This window comes from Macroventuria anomochaeta (genome assembly GCF_010093625.1).
Source record: "Macroventuria anomochaeta strain CBS 525.71 unplaced genomic scaffold BU25scaffold_39, whole genome shotgun sequence".
Classification (NCBI taxonomy): Eukaryota; Fungi; Ascomycota; class Dothideomycetes; order Pleosporales; family Didymellaceae; genus Macroventuria; species Macroventuria anomochaeta.
Window position 1 is genome coordinate 353,262 of NW_022985400.1, and position 21,656 is coordinate 374,917.

At 53.1% G+C, this 21,656-nt stretch overlaps 6 protein-coding genes across 6 annotated transcripts; 3 read left to right on the forward strand and 3 right to left on the reverse strand.

Annotated features, from left to right (window-relative positions):
* Nucleotides 1–528: 528 nt before the first annotated feature.
* Nucleotides 529–3,671, reverse strand: BU25DRAFT_462326 (uncharacterized protein; the record flags this gene model as incomplete). Its single annotated transcript, XM_033710514.1, has 2 exons — nucleotides 529–623; nucleotides 1,841–3,671. 2 exons carry the CDS (start codon nucleotides 3,669–3,671, stop codon nucleotides 529–531), a joined length of 1,926 nt encoding a protein of 641 aa, XP_033557382.1.
* A 908-nt stretch (nucleotides 3,672–4,579) lies between these two features.
* BU25DRAFT_401431 (RNA-binding domain-containing protein) lies at nucleotides 4,580–5,632 on the forward strand. Its single transcript, XM_033705014.1, has 2 exons — nucleotides 4,580–4,998; nucleotides 5,053–5,632. Exons 1-2 carry the CDS (start codon nucleotides 4,698–4,700, stop codon nucleotides 5,373–5,375), a joined length of 624 nt encoding a protein of 207 aa, XP_033557383.1. The 5' UTR covers nucleotides 4,580–4,697; the 3' UTR covers nucleotides 5,376–5,632.
* Nucleotides 5,633–5,704: 72 nt separating this feature from the next.
* Nucleotides 5,705–7,091, reverse strand: BU25DRAFT_184612 (uncharacterized protein). The gene has a single exon (XM_033700951.1). It carries the CDS (start codon nucleotides 6,748–6,750, stop codon nucleotides 5,896–5,898), a length of 855 nt encoding a protein of 284 aa, XP_033557384.1. The 5' UTR covers nucleotides 6,751–7,091; the 3' UTR covers nucleotides 5,705–5,895.
* Nucleotides 7,092–7,970: 879 nt separating this feature from the next.
* Nucleotides 7,971–8,880, forward strand: BU25DRAFT_414699 (uncharacterized protein). Its single transcript, XM_033707357.1, has 3 exons — nucleotides 7,971–8,215; nucleotides 8,269–8,436; nucleotides 8,489–8,880. The coding sequence occupies exons 1-3, from the start codon at nucleotides 8,044–8,046 to the stop codon at nucleotides 8,806–8,808; spliced, it is 660 nt and encodes a 219-aa protein (XP_033557385.1). The 5' UTR covers nucleotides 7,971–8,043; the 3' UTR covers nucleotides 8,809–8,880.
* Nucleotides 8,881–9,405: 525 nt separating this feature from the next.
* BU25DRAFT_184551 (3-hydroxy-3-methylglutaryl-coenzyme A reductase) lies at nucleotides 9,406–13,454 on the forward strand. Its single transcript, XM_033700950.1, has 4 exons — nucleotides 9,406–9,451; nucleotides 9,509–10,364; nucleotides 10,421–12,855; nucleotides 12,910–13,454. The coding sequence occupies exons 2-4, from the start codon at nucleotides 9,672–9,674 to the stop codon at nucleotides 13,265–13,267; spliced, it is 3,486 nt and encodes a 1,161-aa protein (XP_033557386.1). The 5' UTR covers nucleotides 9,406–9,451; nucleotides 9,509–9,671; the 3' UTR covers nucleotides 13,268–13,454.
* A 652-nt stretch (nucleotides 13,455–14,106) lies between these two features.
* On the reverse strand, nucleotides 14,107–15,873 carry BU25DRAFT_414702 (Pkinase-domain-containing protein). Its single transcript, XM_033707358.1, has 2 exons — nucleotides 15,629–15,873; nucleotides 14,107–15,573 (listed from the first exon to the last, which is right to left on the reverse strand). The coding sequence occupies exons 1-2, from the start codon at nucleotides 15,841–15,843 to the stop codon at nucleotides 14,433–14,435; spliced, it is 1,356 nt and encodes a 451-aa protein (XP_033557387.1). The 5' UTR covers nucleotides 15,844–15,873; the 3' UTR covers nucleotides 14,107–14,432.
* Nucleotides 15,874–21,656: the final 5,783 nt, after the last annotated feature.

The following is a 21,656-nucleotide window of genomic DNA, read 5'->3' on the forward strand; positions in this document are numbered from 1 at the left end:
CCGACACGCACAGCGCAAACGGGGGGCGAAAGAAGGGAAGATGAGGAAAGACGGCGTACCACTGTGACAACACGATCCGTTTACACGCGGACACAAGTCCTTTATTAGGCGGTTGAATAGAGATGAGACAGACGCTGAGCAACGTTGAACATTGCTCAGGCCTAGAAGGAAAGAAGAGTCGAGGACCAATAGAGAGGTGTACACACGAGGTGTCGAAACAGAGCGCCACTCCACGCGACTCCGCATTCAAGCTTTCGAGCCTAATATGTGGATGTTGGATCTGCGTTTCAACGTCGGACCTGAACTGTAGCCGCCAGCAATCTCGTCCCGGTCCCGCAGCAGTATCGCGGCGTAGCGCGTACAGCTGCATATTCTTCCGTGCTTCTGGTACAACCGATTTCGGTAGTTCGTCGCCTTACGGCTACATGAGCGACCTAGTGCGAGTCAAAGCGTCACAGGTGTACTGTTGATACAGGTGTGCCGTTGTCAAATGAGATCTACGACACTTCCACGACCACTAGGCATCATCTAGATCGGTCGTAGATCACTGCTTACGTGGTCTCCACTATTGCCAGCAAGCACTGTGAGCCTGCCGACTGCGAAGTTGAAGCCCATCTTGTGGCCTACATCGTCAGAATGAGCGCGCCGCGCCGTGACACCGTGGACCGGGTAGGGCGGACAGAGTTGACTAGGCGGAGTGATGCTAATAAAATCGAAGGTGAAAGAACAGGCCTTGCACCACGCGACGATAGGTGATGGTGTGCCGTTGTAGCGCGTCGCGTTGCCAACAAAGAATCTCCCGCAAGGAGGGCGAGGTTGTCCACCGACGCTAAGTTTCAAACTGCCGCCCTGCATGGGTAGTTCAACCTCGAAAAGTCGCGACAACATCAGGCACTCCAGCCTTGCAAAGCTCGTCACCTAAGAGTCTGACCGAAGGTTGCTGGCCGGAAAGTCGGCTGGGCAAGCAGACTCACTCATCTTCAGCGTTGCTCACAGCCATCCTTAGCCACCCGGATCAGAGGTGGTTGGGCCGGGTGCTCAAGCGGCGCGTCGCCAGCGAAGAATTTCCTGCAAGTGACGGAGGTTGTGGGGTGAAGTTCGACACCTGGGTATCTTCACGTTTCAGATCACAACGCCTCGCTTCCATGATTGGGCATCACATCGCCACATCTGATTGGAGCGCATTGCTCCAATTCAAGGTGCACCTATTTTCTTTTGATTGTTTTGCCGCCCGTCACCCAGTCGATGTATTTGAGGACACTGGGCCCAGACGTGTCCAAGCTTGCCAATTCATCGATACCCACCTCAACCTATTGTGTTGTTGAGGAAGAAATCGAGTGCTCGCTATCGCTCGCTGACAGTGTTTCCACCATCGCCCAACACTGTTCACGTTTCATGAAACCCAATGTGGAGCATTGTATAAATCCTGAGGCGTATAGACGTTCTCGGCCAGCATGCCGAGGATTGTTTGATTTGCGTAGATTGCAAGGAACGAGATGTGAGGGTCCAAGCGTTTGACGAGCGCGGTGGTACTACACTTCGCGCTGCACTTTGGTGAACTCATTGTGCGCTCGGGACTTTCCCATTTGTGATTGTGAGACAACATGCGCGATTGCTGATGAGAGTATACAGGTACAGCGCTTTACCATGTCCGCTTCATTCAAAGTGTCAAAGCTGTGCTGGCTCGCTGCGCTCGCTCGACGTTCCCAAATGTGACTGTGAGACACGATGTATCGGGACTTGAATGCTGACGAGAGCGCACAAGTATAGCAATGTAATATCGTGTGCCACGCGATTGGAATGTTGTACCTGGTGTGGCGCAGAAAGAAAGTGTGCTGACTTAACATCAGCAGATGATGGTACAGCCAGACACTCTGCACGGTGGTATACTCCTCGTCCTCCTCATCGCCGTCGATGGTGTGGTCATAGTCGCTGTACTCTTCAGCATTGCTGTTGTTTTGCTCATCATCGCCGGTGGTCTGCTCAGTGCCCATACCGACCGTATTCCTCAGCTCTGGCAAGTCATACACAGCGTTCGGAAGTCCATCAAGCCCAACACTCTTCGCCACAGTGATAATCCCAAACTCCATAATCCCACCATGCCTTCCACTCTTGCCATAGAACCCAACAATAACCTCATGCGACGCAGGCTCCAAGCGAATAACATTCGCATCCCCGCCGCGCCTCGCGTTGAGCTCTCCGCGCACAGTGCGATCCGTCAGACGCATACGCACGCCTTGCATGTAGTAGTTACCGCGGCCCCTGTTGACCTCGGTGCGCTTGGTGTTGACGTTGAGCGGCAAGGTAATGGTCTGTGAAGCGTGACCGTCGAAGTGGTGTTCGCATCCGTTTGTGCGCATTGGACCACAGTGACTCTTGTGGCCGTCTGCGTATTCGATTATGCCGCCGTCCCACCAGCAGCCGACGCGAAGGTCGATTGATGTTGCGCGGTAGATGGCGCCGTCTGGACCGCGCTCTTTGAGGAGTTGCGCCCACTCGCACATATCGTTGTCTGAGCTGTTCTCGACAGCGTCGGTGTAGACGGAGCGTTTGAAAAGACGAGCAGAGCTTCCGGGAATGCGAACGAAAGCCTTGACCGTCAACGTCTTCCACACAACGTTGATGGTCAGCTCTTTCCCGTTGAAACCGAATATATCGAGGCGTAGGGGCTGGGATCGATCGAAGCGTCGCTCTAGCTCGACCTGGAGGTATTCGCGCTCATTGGTAGGCGAGTTGATTGAAGGCGTGGCTTCGAGTACCTCGTTGAAAGATATGCGTGCAATACCAATAGTAGATGTGATGTGTAAGAGTGCGTCAAGCTCGCCTTGCTCGTTGTCGGTGAAGTTCAGCTCAGCTATCGGCTTAGAAGCACATTGCTCATCTGTAAAATGTTTGTCTGCCGGCAAGAGGAAACATCGAGAAAGCCGGAGGTTTAATGCATCTTTGAGATCCAAAATTGCACAGCCAGTCATGTCTACGTCTTCGGCAGACCCGTCAGGCATGGCCGCGCCCGGCAAGAACTGCTTTCGCCAATCTTGTGCCATTGTGCATTGGTCTTCATGCTCGTGGAAGTCAGCATTGACGCCAAAAGCAAGGCCGACAGCTGACAGGAACGATGATTGACCGAAAGCGCAAGACTCCCAGATAGTGGACTTGCCCTTCGAGATCTTGGCTCCAGCCATCCGAGCATCCGTCAAGCAGCTGTTGACCTCTTCCGTAAAGCGCGGCCAGGAGTACGTCAGGTGGCTGCCGAAAGCGCCCAAGGAAATTCCTGAGGAGTTGTGACGGCCGGTACTAACGTGTCCAAAAGCTTGTTCTGTGCATTTGTTGCAATGCGCATCTAAGATCAAGTCCGCCACGACAGGAGAGGACAGCGTGTCAAACTGGCCACCGTGGTTCGCGAGTGCCTTCAGGAAGATGTCAAATAGCTCGTTTTTTGTCGTAGGCGTTGTGTCTTTACCTTCAGCATACATGATCTCCTTCTTAGTCTTCGAAGATCTTACGACAGTTACCTCGGTTGTTGATCTTATGGCATCTTCAGAGTCGCAAGCGTGGTACTCCAAGTGTCTTGCATTGATGAAGTCTCGGCTGACTGTGTCGGTTGCCCACTCCTTCTCTAATCTAACAGTTCTTGTCCCATATCCTTTCGATCTCATGTCTTCAGCAGTCATGGCTTGTCACATATAGGCAGTCATTCGGAACTTCTCGATCGCGGCGAAGAGATCTGAATGGGCCGAGGAGAGAAAATCGGCCTTCTGAGGTGGGCAGTCCATGAGGAGCGGGTCTTTCGCTACCATGATAGCCAGGTGAAGCAAGGGTATTGAAGCAAGGGTATTGAAGCAAGGGTATATACAAAAGACTGATCTTGATTGATGTCTCTCGCTTGTCTTGTTGCATGTGAGCCACTTCGAGTGTGTTGGAGCTAGGAGAGAGCATGACCAGAGCCTTGAAGTAGCCACTGTGAATGGGCCATGTCTGTTCAGGAAACACCTCGAGGCCGTTCGCGCCTTGGCTCTTGATCGCGATGAAGTCTTCAAACCCGTTTGGCTGACATGTTCCTGTGATTAGGAGACAGCGCTGATATACCGGTCAACTAGATCTCAGTCAGAAGACGATGCTACTAGTACTGGTGGATAGTCTCCCCATCCTCAACGTTCGTAAGGCGCAATGCCGGCTGTGCTTCCTTCAATGCCATGGGAGAAATGTCTTGGGCTGCTGCTGAATGAGTGCCTCCATCTTCACTGGAATACAACGTCCCTATAAGCCTTCGATATGTCAAGTCAGCATACATCAACGGTAGGCAGCTGCACGCAAAGGGTTAGTGGGGAGGTTGCTGTCTCAGACTATAGGCGTCTGGTACGGAAAGAGCTGGGGCATGAGCTCGATATGTGCACCGTGTATCCGGCTGCAAGAGATTTTGAGATACGCATATTTGACTTATCGACTTTCCTATCAGAAGTCGACTGATGAAGGATGAGTAAAGTCTGAGCCCTTCTCGAAGCCACGCGAAGCGTCCGTGCGCATTACTAAGCTTGTGGCGCTAGTTCTCCGCTCGAAGTTCGCGACAATCTATCGCGACATTTGCTTGCGCAGCCTCACCACGACAACACCATCGCCGTCACTCGCCCATCCACGTTCACACCTCTCTCGCACTCACAAACCCACTCTCACACCGAACGAACGAAAACACCGCAACGATGGCGAACTACCTCGCCTCCATCTTCGGAACCGAGCAAGACAAGGTCAATTGCTCCTTCTACTACAAGATCGGCGCCTGCCGCCACGGCGACCGCTGCTCGCGCAAACACGTCAAGCCATCCTACTCGCAGACGATCCTCCTGCCCAACCTGTACCAGAACCCGGCGTACGACCCTAAGAACAAGATGAACCCGCAGCAGATGCAGATGCACTTCGACGCCTTCTACGAGGACATCTGGTGCGAGCTGTGCCAGTACGGGCTTGTCGAGGAACTCGTCGTGTGCGACAACAACAACGATCGTGAGTCACTATCCCCCCATCGCTCAAGGAATTGTGATACTAACAAACCAACAGATCTCATCGGCAACGTCTACGTGCGCTTCAAGTACGAAGAAGACGCGCAAAAAGCCTGCGACGCGCTGAACTCGCGCTGGTACGCCGGCCGTCCCATCTACTGCGAACTCTCGCCCGTAACCGATTTCCGAGAAGCCTGCTGTCGCCTGAACAGCGGCGAGGGCTGTGTGCGCGGCGGCTTCTGCAATTTCATCCATAGGAAGGAGCCGACGGCGGAGCTGGATCGCGAGCTGGATATGTGCACGAGGAAGTGGTTGAAGGAGAGAGGTCGCGATGAGAGGAGTATGAGTAGGAGCCCTACGCCGCCTGCAAAGAGGTTTTAGGAGGACCGCTTGAGCGAGGTCGTGGGTAGAGATGAAGTGAAGAAGGGCACGAAGAAGGAAATGAAGGAGGAGAAGGAAGAGGGCGAGGTGAGTTTCTAGGTGGACCTCAAGCTTTTCCCGCAGAACGAAATCTTGTGGAGCGAAAGGAGAACACTACAGCATGAGTGGTGATTTGGCGTCAAGGAGTTTGATACCTCATTTGCGCACATTGCGTACACGGTGGGACTGTACATTACGAGCCAGCAAGCGCTGACGGGTATAGGTAGTTTGCAAAAGCATCAAATTCTAACTTATACTCACGCTCCGTATGACAGACAGAAGAAATCGCATTGAGCCATACCGTAGTGCTGGCCCGGTATCATCTAATCGCTAATAGCAGCATAGAAAAGACGTCGCATCGCTGATGCGCCTTGCCCGCAGGGTCCCTCGCAGGGCGTCCTCTGAGAGATATTATGTCCTAAACGCCGTGCATGCATATGCAAACCCTCATCTCTTCATCTCCTCGCCCTCCACCTCACGCTCAAATGATCCCCTTTCCCCGGAGCACGAGGACCGTAACAATCGCGCCCACAACCACCACAAGAAATCCCATCCAAAATGCCCAGCACATCCACGTCCGCTGCCTCGCCTTGCGCTGCTGGGACTCGAGCCAACTATCCCTGTTCCCCGTATTAGCTTCAATTGTCGTCCAGAACCGGAAACCGTTCTTTGGTCTTCCACTCAACGACACGCCCAGACTCAATCTAGACGTATTCAGGGTCCTTGTAAAGCGCCGGCTAGTGCGCTTCGAACACAGAGAATTTACATCGGGGGCAAAAGTTGTGGATTTTGGTGTTGGGGGGAGGGAAGGCGGGTGCGAGGAGAGTGCGAAGCGGAAACGGCTTGCTCTTCTGCTTGCGCGTTTGGAAGGCGGGGTGTTCGCTGCGAGGGCGAAGTGCGCGGAGCGAGGTGTTGAGGGGAGCGAAGGGGTGGGTGTGTGTGAGGACTGGGGATAGGAGGGTAGTTTGTGCAGCGCGATCATCTCCGGCTTCTCTTCTTCGGCATCAAAATACACACTCCTCGTCCCGCTCGTCGCTTGGCTCGTCCGGTCGCTCTTCTCCTTCCTCGAGACGAAAGCAAAGACAGTACTTGGTGCAGACAATGGACGAGTGAAAGCCATGGGAGGGAGCGCGGGCGATAGATGCGATGTGGAGGTAGGCGTTGTGATGGGCGAGTCTATGGGCGAGTCTATGGGTGAGGAAAGGGACACGACGTACGCATGCTTGATTCCCCTTGTGCCTTTTCCACTGTTCTCTGCGTCTTTGGCGAGCATGGCGGCTTCGTCGTTGTGCACTGCGACCGAGAAGCGACGCCAGAAGCTCGGGTCTTGGACCATGGAGGGCGAGTCTGATGTAGAAACTCGAAGATGGTAAGCCGGGATGCGTTTGCGGTGTGGTGGATGTTGGTGTTGGTGTCGAGAATTGAGGAGGAGAAGTTGGTATGGAAGATGGTGTGCGGAGGCAGTCGCGGTGCTGTTTGAAACTGGTACGGAATTCGAGGTCAAGTGAAGTCAAGTGGGGCCGGCTGGATATGAGTGTTCGTGAAGTCGAGTTGAGAAACCTCTGATGCCCGCTAAGCTGTCGTTTGGATCACCACCAGAACTAGAAGTTACGCCAGTCGACAAGGAGTAGTTGTGCATGCAATTTCGTGTTTGTCAGGTGCAAGGGCGAGACAATATCCGACACGGGTGTGATGGCGTTTTTGGAGGTTGTTGTGGTTCTCGAAATGAGTGTTGTGTTGCACTGCAACCCGAGATTGGTAGTGGGGAAACGTTTTGGGAGACTGCACTCGTTTTGGATTGAAAGATTGTGGTGCCGGGATGTACCACGGTGAATGTCGAATGAGCGTGTAAAGTTGGAGATGCGAAAGGAATGACGTGATGTTTGGGTGGAAGGCAGCTCGTCAAGGCGCAGACAGAAGAAGAAGTGAAGGTGAAGGAAAGTTGTTTGTTACATAGAGACTGGCCGTATTGCACCGCACCCCTAACACAACAGTGCGTACTATGGACCTGCGCACCTTATGACTGCCGCTCAGATCAACAGTACAACAATTCTCGACTGTGTTGTGTGCAGCGTTCACTGCAACGGGAATCCTTGTTTGACGAGGTGTCTAAGTGGGGCACGTGCTGTCCAATCAGAACTGTGCAAGAGCGTTCAGGACCCCCATCCAGACACCTCTGTGACAGCGCTGAAATTGCACAAGGACGAGTCGAGACAAGGAACAGGCTGGAGATGGGCAGGTGCTTGATCGTCGCTTTTATAAGGGCGATGCGCGGAAGGCTGAGGATTGACCGGCTGCTACCCGCGCCTGCAGGTACAGAAGGTTTGACGGCGGTTCTTCAGGCAACGAGCTGAGCTGAGCTGGGCAACGCGTGCGTTCCACCTTATGTTGGGAGAATCGGCCAAAATGCACCTCCCTTTTCGAGGTGATGGCTGTCGTTTTGAAACGAAAGCGCTAGGAGTGACCCGAGGCGAGGCAGGTGCACAGGCATCCACGGATGCTGAGCAAGATGTGTTCAATCCTCCGTTCAATCTCTGACCGTTGGGATTTCCTGGACCACAACTCCACAATCCTTGTCTTACTTGAGATCGTCATCTCGACACGCGTCCAGACCTGGCGACTGATCATGATGCCAAAAGAAAAGTTGCTGCCATTTTGGAAAGTGAACGTGCCACCAGAGCAATGGCCTGCCGAGTGTCCTGATTTCTTGAGCAACGTTAGCGAAAAGGACCAGCGCATCATTGGCACGTCAGACGAGGAGTACACGTTGCTGGCCTGGCCAGAAGTGCGGGAACTCGTCAGTACGGCAGTGCAACCTCAAGTTGGAAGCACAAGTACTGATGGCGGTTGATAGGGGTTGATCGCGTTGACAAGTTCCACCGCAAGCCATCAGAGCTGCGACGATACAGGGCATTCACGTACCGGTTGGTGAAAGAGTATGGCAGCATTATGAACTTCATCGTGAACGAGCGGCTGCATTGGGCGAGCATGCAACCGAAAGGCAAGCCGTTTGAGTTCGATGGTACTGCATACCTTTACAAGCACATAAGCGTTTACCGTCTAACGTGTCTCAGAGGACATCAGGATCCTGTACAACGACTGGCCGTATGGCATCGACCCAGACATTGTGCATCTCGTGGTGTGGACCAAGTTCGAGCTCGAGGACGATGAGGAGACTGGCCTCTGCACAGCCGAATCGCGTAAAGAGATCAACGACTACGTCCAGAAGACGTTCGCAGCCAAGGTCAAGGAGCTCGTGTGGTTCAAGAACTGGAAAAGCCTGAAGAGTGTGCACGCAGTCGAGCACTTCCATGTCATGCTCTACAAGCCGGACTGTGAGTTCCTGAAGGAGATTACCAACGGCGACGTGCCCATGACAGAAAAGTTTGACTGAGCGTCTGCGACTGCATTGATCTGGTATTCAAGCGAAGCATTCTATAGACGTAAGACACCCGGTATCGGGATAGACCTTCTGGTAGAGAATCAGGATTTGATCTGATAAGGGTACACGGCAGAACGGAGCACCCCTGTAAATCAGTTCCCAAGGCGAAAAATTGACAGGCGTCGTCTGCGCCACAACGTGTGGCGCTGGGCATTACCGCGGCATTTCAACAGCTCGACGACTACGGAAGGGGCGTTCGCAACCCATTTCAAACGCCTCAAGTGGCCTGTTATCATGACTTGGTGAACAATAGAAGGCGCTTACACACGACTTTCCTTCTTCTTCTTCTTCTTCTTCTTCTTCTCTTTGTTGTCGCTCTCGTCCCCACTTGCATCCCATCCCGCGCACGGCGCCCTGACCACAAAGCGGTGAGAGCGCAAAAAGTCAAGTCGCAGGGCTCCAGGGGCTCCACTTGTAGACAGCGCCGAAGAGGGTCGTCGAGTGCGTGTTCGCTCCTCACCTTCGAGCCTGCTTCTTCACAGTGTGCTCGCGTGCTGCTGTGACGCCAATTGCCCAACTTCGGCGATTGTTGTGCCTGAGAGTGCCTAGTAGGTGGGTGATAATTCTGCCTGCAGTACACATCTTCGCGCAGGAGGTCGGTATACGTTGGCAAGCGATACATAGCACATACATGAGTACTGACATGTCTTAGACTCGAACGCCTCGTATACCTCGCATTCTCGTTTACTTGTTCTCACTCGCGTCCGTCGCAGATCACACCGGCGCACCGCCACTGCACCGCGTCACCGCCCATGCGAACAGCCTCCTAAAGAGCCCCGCGACGCCCCTCGCTGAATCAACTTCAGCGGTGCACCATGTTCGGCTTCCTCACCAGCCGCTGGCAGTCGGCCACGCCCCAGGCGAAGACCACTCCGACCTGGTTCGCCCACTCCGTCTCGCCCATCCTGCTCTCGGTCGCAAAGAAAGCATGCACCCACCCGATCCACACCATCGTCACAATCGCCTTCCTCGGCAGCTACTCGTACCTGGGCGTCCTGGACAAGGGCCTGCTGGACACCGAGGATGCGCACACCGGGCGCGTTGACCTGCAGACACTGTTGGCTGGCAGCAAGCAGCTGCGCGTGGGAGAGGAGACGAACTGGCAGTGGCAGGTCGAGGAGACGAGCGCTGGCGTACAGGCGCGGGAGCTTGCCCTCATCACCCTCGTGTTCCCCGAGTCCAGCACCATCAACTCGGCGCCCTCGCAGCACTCGGTCCCGAGCAATGTCTCGGTCGAGCGCCTCCCCAGCTCCTCGAGCTCCTTCTCGACGCTGTCGCAAGACACCTCGCTCGCCTACTCGATTCCCTACACCGAGGCCTCGGACTTCCTCATGGCCATGCAGGAGATCTCTGCGCCCGCCGATGTCGCAGACGCCCAGGGCTCTGACAAGGAGGGCACACGCGAGGAGAAGAAGTGGATGATGCGCGCCTCCAAGAACGGCAGTGCTTCAGGGGGTGTGCGCAATTGGATTAACGATTCGTGGACTTCGTTCGTCGATCTGCTCAAGGTACGTCGATTGCCGAACCCTCACACGCGCGAACATGGCTAAGAAATGACTGGCAGAACGCTGATACAGGCGACATCATCATTATGGCACTCGGCTACCTCGCAATGCACTTGACATTCGTCTCGCTGTTCCTCGCAATGAGGCGACTAGGGTCCAACTTCTGGCTCGCGACAGCCGTGCTCCTCCAGTCGGCGTTTGCGTTCCTGTTCGCTCTCGGTATCACAGTCTATCTTGGTGTACCTATCAACATGATTTTGTTGTCTGAGGGTTTGCCTTTCCTGGTCGTCATCATTGGATTCGAGAAGCCTATTGTTCTGACAAAGGCTGTACTTTCGGCTGCCATCGACGCTCGCCGAGCTGCAGAGGACAACCGCGGAGAGCCCGTCACTATTCAGTCTGCCGTCCAGGTCGCCATCAAGAGGACAGGATTTGAGATTGTGAGGGACTACTTCTTCGAGATCCTGATCTTGGTCGCAGGAGCCATGTCTGGAATCCAAGGTGGACTGCGACAGTTCTGCTTCTTGGGCGCATGGATTCTGTTCTTCGACTCCATTATGCTTTTGACCTTCTACACCGCGATCCTTACCATTAAGCTCGAGATCAACCGTATCAAGCGCCACGTAGCACTGCGACGTGCATTGGAGGATGATGGCATTGACGGCAAGGTCGCTGAGAACGTAGCTCGCAGCAGCGAGTGGCCCAGCAACTCCGGCGATGTCCAGCTTCGCTCGAACACCACCACCATCTTTGGCAAGAAGATCACTGTCCCGAAGTTCAAAGTCATCATGGTTGCTGGTTTCTTCCTCGTCAACTTCCTTAACCTTGCTACCTACCGTTTTGGCCTTACACAGACCAAGGGTGCCCATGTATCCGGTGTTGGCGCCTCGCCTCCTCTTGATCCCTTCAAGGTTGCTGGAAGTGGACTGGTCCATATCCTCGAGCAGGCTAAGAGCACAGGAGTCACCACCCTTGTCACAGTACTGATGCCCATCAAGTACGAACTCGAGTACCCTTCCATCCACTACGCTGAGCCCAGCGTCATCGAGTCCGACTCGGCCTTCGGCGCAAACATCAGCAATCACATCGTTGACGGTGTTCTCAAGAGTCTTGAAGACCCGTTCCTCAGCAAATGGATCGTGCTGGCTCTTGTTATGAGCGTGGTGCTCAACGGCTATCTCTTCAACGCGGCCCGTTTGACTATCAAGGAACCCCACAAGGCACTCGAGCCGCCCTCGCCGTCAGAGATCCAGGACGGAGCTCCTTCCACCACACAATCCCGCATCCCCTCCATGTCTGTTCCTACACCCCCAAGGACCCCTGGCCCTGAGGATCAGGCTGGCCGTGGTGGCATCAAGCCACTCACAGAGATCGCGCCACGATCCATTCCCCCGCAGCAAAGACTCCAGGTCGACATTCCTGCCGGCCCTGCCGACTACCAACAGAAGCAGCCTAACCGATCCATGGAAGTCCTTGAGCAAATGCTGAAGGAGAAGAACGCGCCCAAGATGACCGATGAAGAACTGATCGCAATGTCGCTCAAGGGCAAGATCCCTGGTTACGCCCTCGAGAAGACCCTTGGTGACAAGACCCGCGCTGTCAAGATCCGCCGCGGTCTGGTATCGCGCACACACGCTACTCGTGAGACCTCGACGCTCCTTGAACGCTCGCTCCTCCCATACGAGAATTACAACTACGACCTTGTTCACGGTGCTTGCTGTGAGAACGTCATCGGTTACCTGCCTCTGCCTCTCGGTGTCGCTGGACCCATCCTTGTCGACGGCCAGAACTATTTCCTCCCTATGGCTACCACCGAGGGTGTCTTAGTTGCCTCAACATCGCGCGGTGCTAAGGCTATCAACGCAGGCGGCGGTGCCGTCACTGTTGTCACCAACGACGGCATGACTCGGGGACCTTGTATTGGATTTGACAGCTTGGCTCGTGCCGGTGCTGCGAAGAACTGGCTCGACTCTGAGGAAGGCCAGAAGACTATGGCCGACGCTTTCAACTCAACATCTCGCTTCGCCAGACTCCGAGCACTCAAGAGCGCCATCGCTGGCACAAACGTCTACGTCCGCTTCAGGGCCACTACCGGTGATGCCATGGGCATGAACATGATCTCCAAGGGTGTCGAGCACGCCCTGACCGTCATGGCTACTGACTGCGGCTTCGACGACATGCGCGTTGTGACTGTCTCTGGCAACTACTGTACTGACAAAAAGGCCGCAGCGATCAACTGGATCGACGGCCGTGGCAAGGGCGTCGTCGCCGAAGCTACCATTCCCGGCGCCGTCGTCAAGTCCGTCTTGAAGTGCGAAGTCGATGACCTCGTCCAAATGAACATCTCTAAGAACTTGATCGGCTCCGCCATGGCCGGTTCAATCGGTGGTTTTAACGCCCACGCCGCCAACATCGTCGCCGCTATCTTCCTCGCCACAGGCCAGGACCCAGCACAAGTCGTGGAAAGCGCAAACTGCATTACCATCATGAACAAGTACGTTCCTTTCCTCACCCCATCCCCTCATAGGTCCAAGCTAATCTCACCCAGCGTAAATGGCAACCTCCAAATCTCCGTCTCCATGCCCTCCATCGAAGTCGGCACCATCGGTGGCGGGACAATCCTCGAGCCCCAATCCGCCATGCTCGACCTCCTCGGCGTGCGCGGCGCGCATCAAGAAACACCTGGTGACAACGCGCGCCAGCTCGCCCGCATCATTGCCGCCGGCGTACTCGCTGGAGAGCTGTCATTGAACAGCGCGCTGTGTGCGGGACACTTGGTCAAGGCCCATATGGCACACAACAGGAGCGCCGTCACATCAAGGGCGCCCACTCCTGCGCCGGCTACACCAGCCGGTAATGGAACGCAGACACCCATTACCAACGGTGGGCCTATTCTAAGGCGTTAGGGGGTGACCACAGATAAAAGTTGAGGCATGAATGGCGTATGGGAGTTGTTGCATAGACCGTGGAGAAAAGCGGTTTGTTGGATGGATCGCATATATACGTGCTTTGAGCAAGATCTTTAGGGTGATCGTGAGATTGCGATTGTACATAACAGTATTGCGAGAAAATATATCCCCTTATCTGTTCATATTACGGCCTGGCCTAGATACATGTTTAAGCCCGGTTGACGAAGGCACCATTGCCGTGAATCTCGTGGAGCTGACACTGTGACGTCCAACCCATCAAGAAAGGTACATTCACATGTACACATCGATCCCGCCAGAGCTTGCTAACTCTAAAAACATGCATGTCGCAGTGTAACTTATCTCCCGATTCAACTTGAAGCCTCTAAAGCAAAACCCCTCCACCTCTGCCGCACCAGAACACACTTAGCGATGGCATTGCGCATTAGCGTTCGCATCCTCGTCACCGCACACTAAACGTATCCACTCGCACCTTGGTGTTGTGTCTCAGATGTAGAAATCCGCCTGTTGTAGACTTTACCGGTCACCCAAGTCTGCCATCGATCTGTCACAACGCCTAGTTCTGACGATCTGGATTTCAATCTTCGTCTCAATCCGCTTGTGTCAAGGAAACCCACGAGAGCTGGGAGTTAGGCAATGTGAATAGTAAGTTTGTGGAAGGAATAATGCTGAGGAAGGATTCTTATGACACGTACTGGGCGTTGATGTCTGCGGGACGCACTATACGAAGTAGGCGGGTAGGGATTGCAGGCTACTAAGACTACATAGGTTATTGCGTTCCATGTGGACGGGACCGTCACAGCAGATGAGTCGAAGTCCAGCCTCAAAGACGTTGTTCATTCGCGCAAGCAGCAGCATGCATCTACAAATAGTCTAGAAGTAGGCTGCTCCTCTAAATACACTACGACTACCCGTAGGCTTCAGTCAAATGCCAGTTGCAACCGATAGAGACAGAAACCACACAAATATGCCATAAGTGGAGAGCAGATGGAAGGAGGTTTCCGATTCGTACACAAAGATAGATAATAGAGAAAAAGGAGAAGAACGCCTCATGATGTCCGAGTTCATGTCCATGCCAGTCATGCTGCCTCAAAGCAGCTGTAAATCAAACGCTTTACCAATCCTTCGAAAGAGGTGCTAGTTGCTATAAGCCGCCAGCTGTGACCTCGCCACGTAGCCCACTGGGTGCAGGACCCTTCTTGCCACGTCGACCAAGTAAGGTGGCATTATCCAGGCTGAGTTCGAATGCGCCCTTGTTCTTGACTTGTCGCTTCGCGGCCGCAGCGACGGCGGGAGGATGTTGGCCGTATCCGCGCTCCTGCTGTCGGGACTGAGGTGGAGCTTGTTGCTGTCGGGCTTGTGCGGCGGCGGACAATGTGGTGTTGCGCATCTTCTGCTCCATCGTGGAGACGTCGGCACCCTGAGACTTTGGAAGCTTAGCAGGTGGATGCTGTATGGAAGGGTCATAAGGTACCGATTCATTGCTAAACTCATCGTCATCCTCGTTCTCATCGAGTGCGTTCAGCGAGTTCATGGCATTCGCGCCACGGTAGCCCTGCTTGAAGTTCTTTCTTCTCTTGCCCTCCTCTTCTTGTCTGTGTACAGCATAACCGACATCAAACACCTCTCGAAGGTTGACTGCACCGGGCGAACGGAAGTCCCTGCGACCAGCGCCAGGGGACTCGAGGTAGGCGTACTGCTGCTGCAATTTGGGGTCCATGCGAGATGCTGCAGGGGTAGCCAGAGGAGGAGCGTCCAAAGCAGAGTACGTCGGCTCGTCTGCCTCGCGGATCCAAGGGTGGTTGAGGAACTGGTTGATGTCGTATCGCTTCTCAGGGTCTACTGTCAGCAGGTGAGACACCAAGTCTTGCGCAGACTTGGAAATATCGTCCCACCACGGCGACAGGAAGGTATATTGACCGCGAGCGACCTTTTCTGTCAGAGTCTGGATAGACTCGTCGTAGAATGGAGGGAAGCCGCAAAGAAGGGTGTAGAGCACGCAACCCAATGCCCACATATCGACACTCTTGGAGTAACGTTCGTCCTTGACGATCTCAGGAGCAGTGTAGCCGACGGTACCGCACGGTGTCATGGTCTGGCTGTCCCAAATGACCTTACTTAACCCAAAGTCAGCAACCTTGATGACACCAATACCTCCAGCGCCCTTGCCCTTGACGAACCCGCCTTCGTCGGCCTTGTCCTCGTCATCCGGGCCTCGGGGCTTGGGGTTACGTGTGGGGATGAAGGGTGTGGGGTAGAACAGCAAGTTCTCGGGTTTGATATCTCTGTCACATGACGTCAGTGATCAGGATTTGGAGAGTGCGGCTGAAGGGCGCAAACCTGTGAACAACACCTGCTTCCTCATGCAGGTATTGCAATGCTTTGGCGACCTGGATGATGGTGTGTCGTGATAGATCTTCGGAGAAGTACGTCAGACGAACGATTTGATGGAACAGTTCACCGCCGGGACATAGCTCGAGAACGATGTAGTAATATTGCCGGGATTCGGAGAAATCGATCAGTTTGACGATATTGGGGTGGTCGAGTTGTCGCATGATCTGTACTTCCTTGAGGATGTTCGCTCTCTGTAGGACATTACGTCAGCGCCTGTGCTGTTGTGTCGAACGGGACGGGGGCGAGAGGATGATACTATCGAGTCGAGCATCGCATGCAGGGTAAGATCTCACATCAGCTGCTTTGGGTGTTTTAAAGTCCGGATGCACATGCTTATCGCCCTAAACACGAGACATCGTGTTGGTAACGTCCAAAATCGCCGAAACTAAATGAAACGCGATGCGGTAGGAAAGGAAGGATGACGACACTAAGAAATGGGCAGAAGAGGGCAGGGCTGCTGGGTAATACTAACTTGCTGTGAGTTCATCTCGAACTTGCGGACTACCTTGATGGCGACCTCTCCCCATTGCCCGGTAGTATCTCGTGCCCGGTATACGTTGCTGAAGGCGCCGTCGCCCATCTTCTCGAGGATCTGCCATCGTTCAAGACCGGGGTACTTAGGTAGCTTTCCCTTTGCCTCGCGCTCCTCAGCGACAATGCGCTCTAGTACTTCAGGGTCGACCCCCTTTCCCTGGGCAGCGGCTTCTTTCTTCTGCTTCTGATTGGCCGCTCGGTCTGCCGCAGCACCGGCCTGTGCTGCAATGTTGCGGTTGTCGCCTCCAGCAGCGACTGAGTAATCACCGTGAGGAGCAGCAGCATGGTGCAGCGGCTTGTGGTCCATTACCGGCTCCGAGATGCCATGGTGAACTGGGTCTGCTCGATGTTGTTGTGCGTGAACAGGCGAAACATTTGTCGTTGGCTCGGCGTTCTGGCGTGCCTGCTTGCCATGGCGCAGGAAATTCTTAAAGTTCTGTATCGCAGCCATGCTTAGTTGTTATGTGCAAAAGTGAAACAGAACTTTGTCCTCGTGATGTTGGCGGGGTATATGAAGACACAAAGTGTGGAGAGAATTGTGAGGAGCAGCCGCGTGCAACTTCAGCTAGACTGTGTGCAGCGCGTAGTGTGACGGAATAATTCGTGAAAAGAGATGGGGAAATCAGAGGAAAGACGACTGGCTGACAAGGACAGAGGTCATGCAGCGTGGTTGCTAGAACAAGAGAGAGTGGAAGGTATGACGCAGATGCCGGTCCGTGCACACCCAAATGACGATGCATTCGACATCATCGCAAACAAGGCTCGACCACCCGCAGTCCAAATCAATATGCCAGACGATGCAGAGGAAATGAGCTTGCGCCGCCCCTGGGTCATGCCAATCGCTGCACGCCACGAATAGAGCCGCAAAAGACTGAAAGTGTCTTACCTCAATCACAGGCATCTTTCTGCTACGTCCAGCGCGATTCGACGAGTTATGGAACTGCATGTACCAAAATGTACTCCACGAATTCCTGACTCTCACGTTTGTTTCGGTACGCCTGCCGTGCTACGACGTGGGGCTTGTGGCCGTCGACGTGTGGAGTTATGACGCTCTGTGAAATCGCGTACCGTCTGGGAGATCTCGCAGGTTTCCCCCTAGTACAGTACAAGGGTGTCCAGCTGAAGCTGGCTCGCGATGGAGAAGTCGTTCGAGACAAGAGATCAGTCTCCTTTCGTTCGTCTCCGTTGGGGGATTCTAGTCTCTCGTGTAGGCTGGGTCAGCGCGCTTGGATCTCGATGATCGCCTTTAAGGAGGAAGAGGTCAAAACAAGAAAGCGCAGCGAGGTACGAAGTGTGAAAAGTTGCAGAGATGCGGTGTAGCAACAAGAGATCCGTTGCATGTATATCTAGTTTTGTCTATTCGTCTGTTGAGGCGTCTCGGCGTCCTGAGGACGCACTACTCCGCGCGAACACTGCGCAACAGTGGGTTGGCCGCGGAATCTGCGGCATGGCAAGGCAGTTCCAAATGATAGTCTTCCGCGTCACATTGGAAGCCTCATGCCTACAAACGGCAGGGCCGCTAGTGAGTGTAGTCGCTCGCCGCCACGCTGCACAGCACCCTCTTTGCACCTTGGAAGCATGCCAAAAGTGGCTCTAAACGGGCTCAACGGCAGTATCTCAGACCAAGGCAGCACCCCTGACTGCGTCTGCCATGGAAGTGACCGCCATGTTCCGCTGCATGCCTGCACACATCCTCACAACACCAACCTCTGAATTTGCCCAAACTTCAACGTTCCCATATGCAGGGTCTAATCAGTGTGGAGGGTCCTTACGTCACCGATGATCCATTCTGAAACACACATCGACGTTCCCCAGCTACCAATACATAATACGAGAACCCTGCGCGCATCATTCCTCGAGCCACGAGACAGACTACAAATCTCGGCTTGCGTAGCTGGTCTGCACATCACTGTCTATCTATTGACTACTCTCCTCGGACGCGCTGCATCTGGCGCTTACCATCATTCATCATGACTGTATGCAGGGTAAGCCTAAGTGGGGTACGAATATTGAAACTCTTTGATGACATCGTTCCTGAGGAGCTTAAAAACTGCACCATACTTTAAGTCTCACATGGAGCCAAGTTCTAATTCTACCGACTTCGTTGAGGCTCTGACATGCCGTGAGAAGGATCTCGTCTCGTGCGGCCGCGTAACAAAGCGAGCAAAACCTGATGGACGAGGCTGCTAGCTGGGCAACCGGACCTTCAGCCTACCACTGACCACGCGTTCACTCGTCCATCAAAGATCGAAAACGCAAACGCGAATCTATCCATCTCTGTGACTAGGAAGCTTGACTCAGACGCTCCAAGGTTCAATGCCCGCAAGTTTAACTTCCCCAGATGCTGTAAGGATTACACGGCATCGATCCACTCCTGTCCACAACACGCCACGACGCACGATGTCGACCTCACAGCCAACGTGAAGTTTAGACTCTATGACGCACATCACTAAGATATTCAGCTTCATTGCAGTGAGCCTTGTTTGACTATACCTTGACCGCTGCACCTCTGCATCTCCGCCGCATTATGCATCGCATACAATACATCCGACAATATATTGCTATAACGTACTGTACAAGCGAGTCGCGCACCCCACCAAGATTCTACCTAACACCAACTATCACCAACCATGCCACCACAACGCAACGTGAAATATACTTATACTGAAGGCAGATTGCAGCTTGCAATCAAAGCTATCACATTGCACCAGGTACAAAGCGAGCGACGCGCTGAAGTCATGTTTAACGTCCTTCAATCTACCCTACGAGATCGACGCGCCGGACGACTGTCTCGACACGATTGCCAGCCCAACTCTAAGAAGCTCTCAGAGATAGAAGAGGAGGTTATTGTTGCACGTATACTGGACTTTGATTTGAGAGGGTTTCCACCTACAAAGGCTCTCGTTAGAGATATGGCAGATAAACTACTAGCTGAGCGTGGTGGAGAGCCTACTGGCAAGCAGTGGGTTAACAACTTTATAAAGCGTTCTGATGAGCTGAAAACGCAATGGAATCGGCCCTACGATCAACAGAGAGCTCTCTGTGAGGACACAACAGTAATAATGCCCTGGTTTACGCTTGTACAGAACGTCAAGGCCAAGTACGGTATACAGGACGCAGATATGTACAACTTTGACAAGACTGGCTTTCAGATGGGTGTTATATCATCTCAGAGGGTAGTTACCAGTATAGAGGCTACTGGAAAACGGAAACAGATACAGCCAGGCAACCGGCAGTGGATAATGCTTATCCAAGGAGTCAATGCCCTAGGGTGGGCAATCCCGCCCTTTCTCATCTTCCCTGGAAAGGTACTTATTGACACCTGGTACGATGACGCTCCTAACAACTGGATCATCAATGTCAGCAGTAGTGGCTGGACGTCAAACAAGCTTGGATACGAGTGGTTGAAGCACTTTGATAGGCATACAAAGGCCCATACTGTAGGAGGATACCGTCTGCTTATTTTGGATGGCCACGGTAGCCACAGCTCGCTTGCTTTCCAAGAGTACTGCAAGGAGAACAACATTATAGCTCTCTGTATGCCTCCCCATTTGTCCCATCTACTACAGCCACTTGATGTGGGTTGTTACTCGCCGTTGAAGAGGGCATATGGGGATGAGATCTCGGCCTTGGCACACGTCCATGTCTCTATTGTCAAGAAAGAAGCATTTATACCAGCGTTTCAACGGGCCTACAATTGTACGATAACAAAGGCAAATATCCTATCTGGTTTCCGCGCTACTGGCCTAGTACTGTATAATCCAGATGCAGTACTATCGAAGCTTGATGTACAGCTGCGTACGCCAACACCAGCAGCAGCAGAGGACCTCCCGTGGCTTTCTCAAACACCAAGCAACGTCAAAGAGATAGAGGCTCAATCAACGCTTATTTGAGATAGGATACGACGTCACAAAAGCTCTTCACCAGCTTCTATCATAGAGTTGCTCAACAGGCTTGAAAAGGGCTCTGCAAAGATGGTGCTCAACATGGTGTTGATGCGCAAAGAGCTTGCCAACCTTTGGCAGGCAACAGAGATAGCAACAACGCGTAAACACAGAAAACGAAGGTACATTAGGACTGAGGAGACCCTGCCAGTAGGGGAAGTAAAGGAATTACTTGCTACAGATAATGGTGGTGGGCAGGAAGAAGGTGGAGAGCCCTTGAAGAGGGTGCGCGTGCAGAGGCGCTGCGGGCATTGCAACAAGACTGGCCACAACTCGCACACCTGTAAGGTAGAAATATTAGATACAGTAGATAGCGATGTTTCTGAGTAATACTACACTATTTGAGATAATACAGTATATATATTATAGCGTTGTAAGGCATTGCTGTAATAGTCGGGATTTTGGTAAGGTGCGCGACTCGCTTGTACAGTACGTTAATTCATCCGTATTTTCACATATGACCATAGGACCTTGAAAACAAGTTCTCCCGGGCCACCTGTCATCTGTCATGGGACCATTTTGAGAAAGCTGTTATACACCTTCCTGTTTTTGGTAACCACATCTTCTACCAGGCTAGGCTTAATCTAGATCTATTTGCTCTCTCTCTCTTTGTTGCATGAACAACAAACTGGAGACAGGATTCTGGTACAGTACTAAGACTAAATGTAACGACGCAGGCCAGTAGGGAAGATGTCCGAAGTAAGTGTGAGTCCGCTACGAGGCATATGGGAGTGCTGGGACGTTGAGAACACTAGGATTGAATTCCCTACACCTATAGGTCTTGTACGAAAGGATACAGAAAAACTACTCTATCTAACAACTGTGTTGAACTGCTTAAGTATACCGTTAGAAGGACAATCGGACCCGGAGCGGTAGACTAGCTTATCGTGCATGCAGGTGCCAACAGGGGCTCAGATAGTACAGCAGCGCGATGCCTGCCGACATGTATGCAGATAAGGAACGACTCGGAACCGTACCGGTGGTCATTCGGTTGCGGTCGTTACACTAAAGTCTGGTTGCAAATTTGAGCTCAGGCCACAACAACAACGCTGACACATATCACCACCTATACTTTGCACGTCTATAGCTCCACAACCATGAGACATTTTGGTGCTGCAATTAGCAGCAATTGACAGCCAGGTGCTGAATTATCTTTGTGCAAGCAAGATGGTATATGTGTGTTACGATCCATGGACAACTTGCAAAACAACACTGAACAAACAGGACTACTCAATGAGACGAGAGCAGCCAAGGAACTGCAGTATTGATTGACCAAGCTGTGAAGCTGCGTCAGTGATACCCAGTATAATCAACACTCGCAATATCTGTTATACAAACCGAGATTGTACGAAAAGGAGTGCAGTAGATACAACGTGGATCTTGTACACAAACGATCGTCACAGACCCATATACTAACCCACTTGCAGAGGACCCACGTCAACAACGATCAATAGGACACCGAGGACCGAGTATCGAGGTCACGTCGACAACGCTCA

Bases quoted from the DNA above. Each gene is read 5' to 3' on its own strand.
- BU25DRAFT_414699 (XM_033707357.1), top strand. From the start codon at position 8,044: ATGCCAAAAGAAAAGTTGCTGCCATTTTGGAAAGTGAACGTGCCACCA. The intron at 8,216-8,268 runs GTACGGCAGTGC...GGCGGTTGATAG, and splicing joins AGAAGTGCGGGAACTCGTCA to GGGTTGATCGCGTTGACAAG. The intron at 8,437-8,488 runs GTACTGCATACC...AACGTGTCTCAG, and splicing joins CAAGCCGTTTGAGTTCGATG to AGGACATCAGGATCCTGTAC.
- BU25DRAFT_414702 (XM_033707358.1), bottom strand. From the start codon at position 15,843: ATGCGACAACTCGACCACCCCAATATCGTCAAACTGATCGATTTCTCC. The intron at 15,574-15,628 runs GTTTGCGCCCTT...GTCATGTGACAG, and splicing joins GAAGCAGGTGTTGTTCACAG to AGATATCAAACCCGAGAACT.
- BU25DRAFT_184551 (XM_033700950.1), top strand. From the start codon at position 9,672: ATGTTCGGCTTCCTCACCAGCCGCTGGCAGTCGGCCACGCCCCAGGCG. The intron at 10,365-10,420 runs GTACGTCGATTG...AATGACTGGCAG, and splicing joins CGTTCGTCGATCTGCTCAAG to AACGCTGATACAGGCGACAT. The intron at 12,856-12,909 runs GTACGTTCCTTT...AATCTCACCCAG, and splicing joins TGCATTACCATCATGAACAA to CGTAAATGGCAACCTCCAAA.
- BU25DRAFT_401431 (XM_033705014.1), top strand. From the start codon at position 4,698: ATGGCGAACTACCTCGCCTCCATCTTCGGAACCGAGCAAGACAAGGTC. The intron at 4,999-5,052 runs GTGAGTCACTAT...ACAAACCAACAG, and splicing joins GTGCGACAACAACAACGATC to ATCTCATCGGCAACGTCTAC.
- BU25DRAFT_184612 (XM_033700951.1), bottom strand. From the start codon at position 6,750: ATGGTCCAAGACCCGAGCTTCTGGCGTCGCTTCTCGGTCGCAGTGCAC.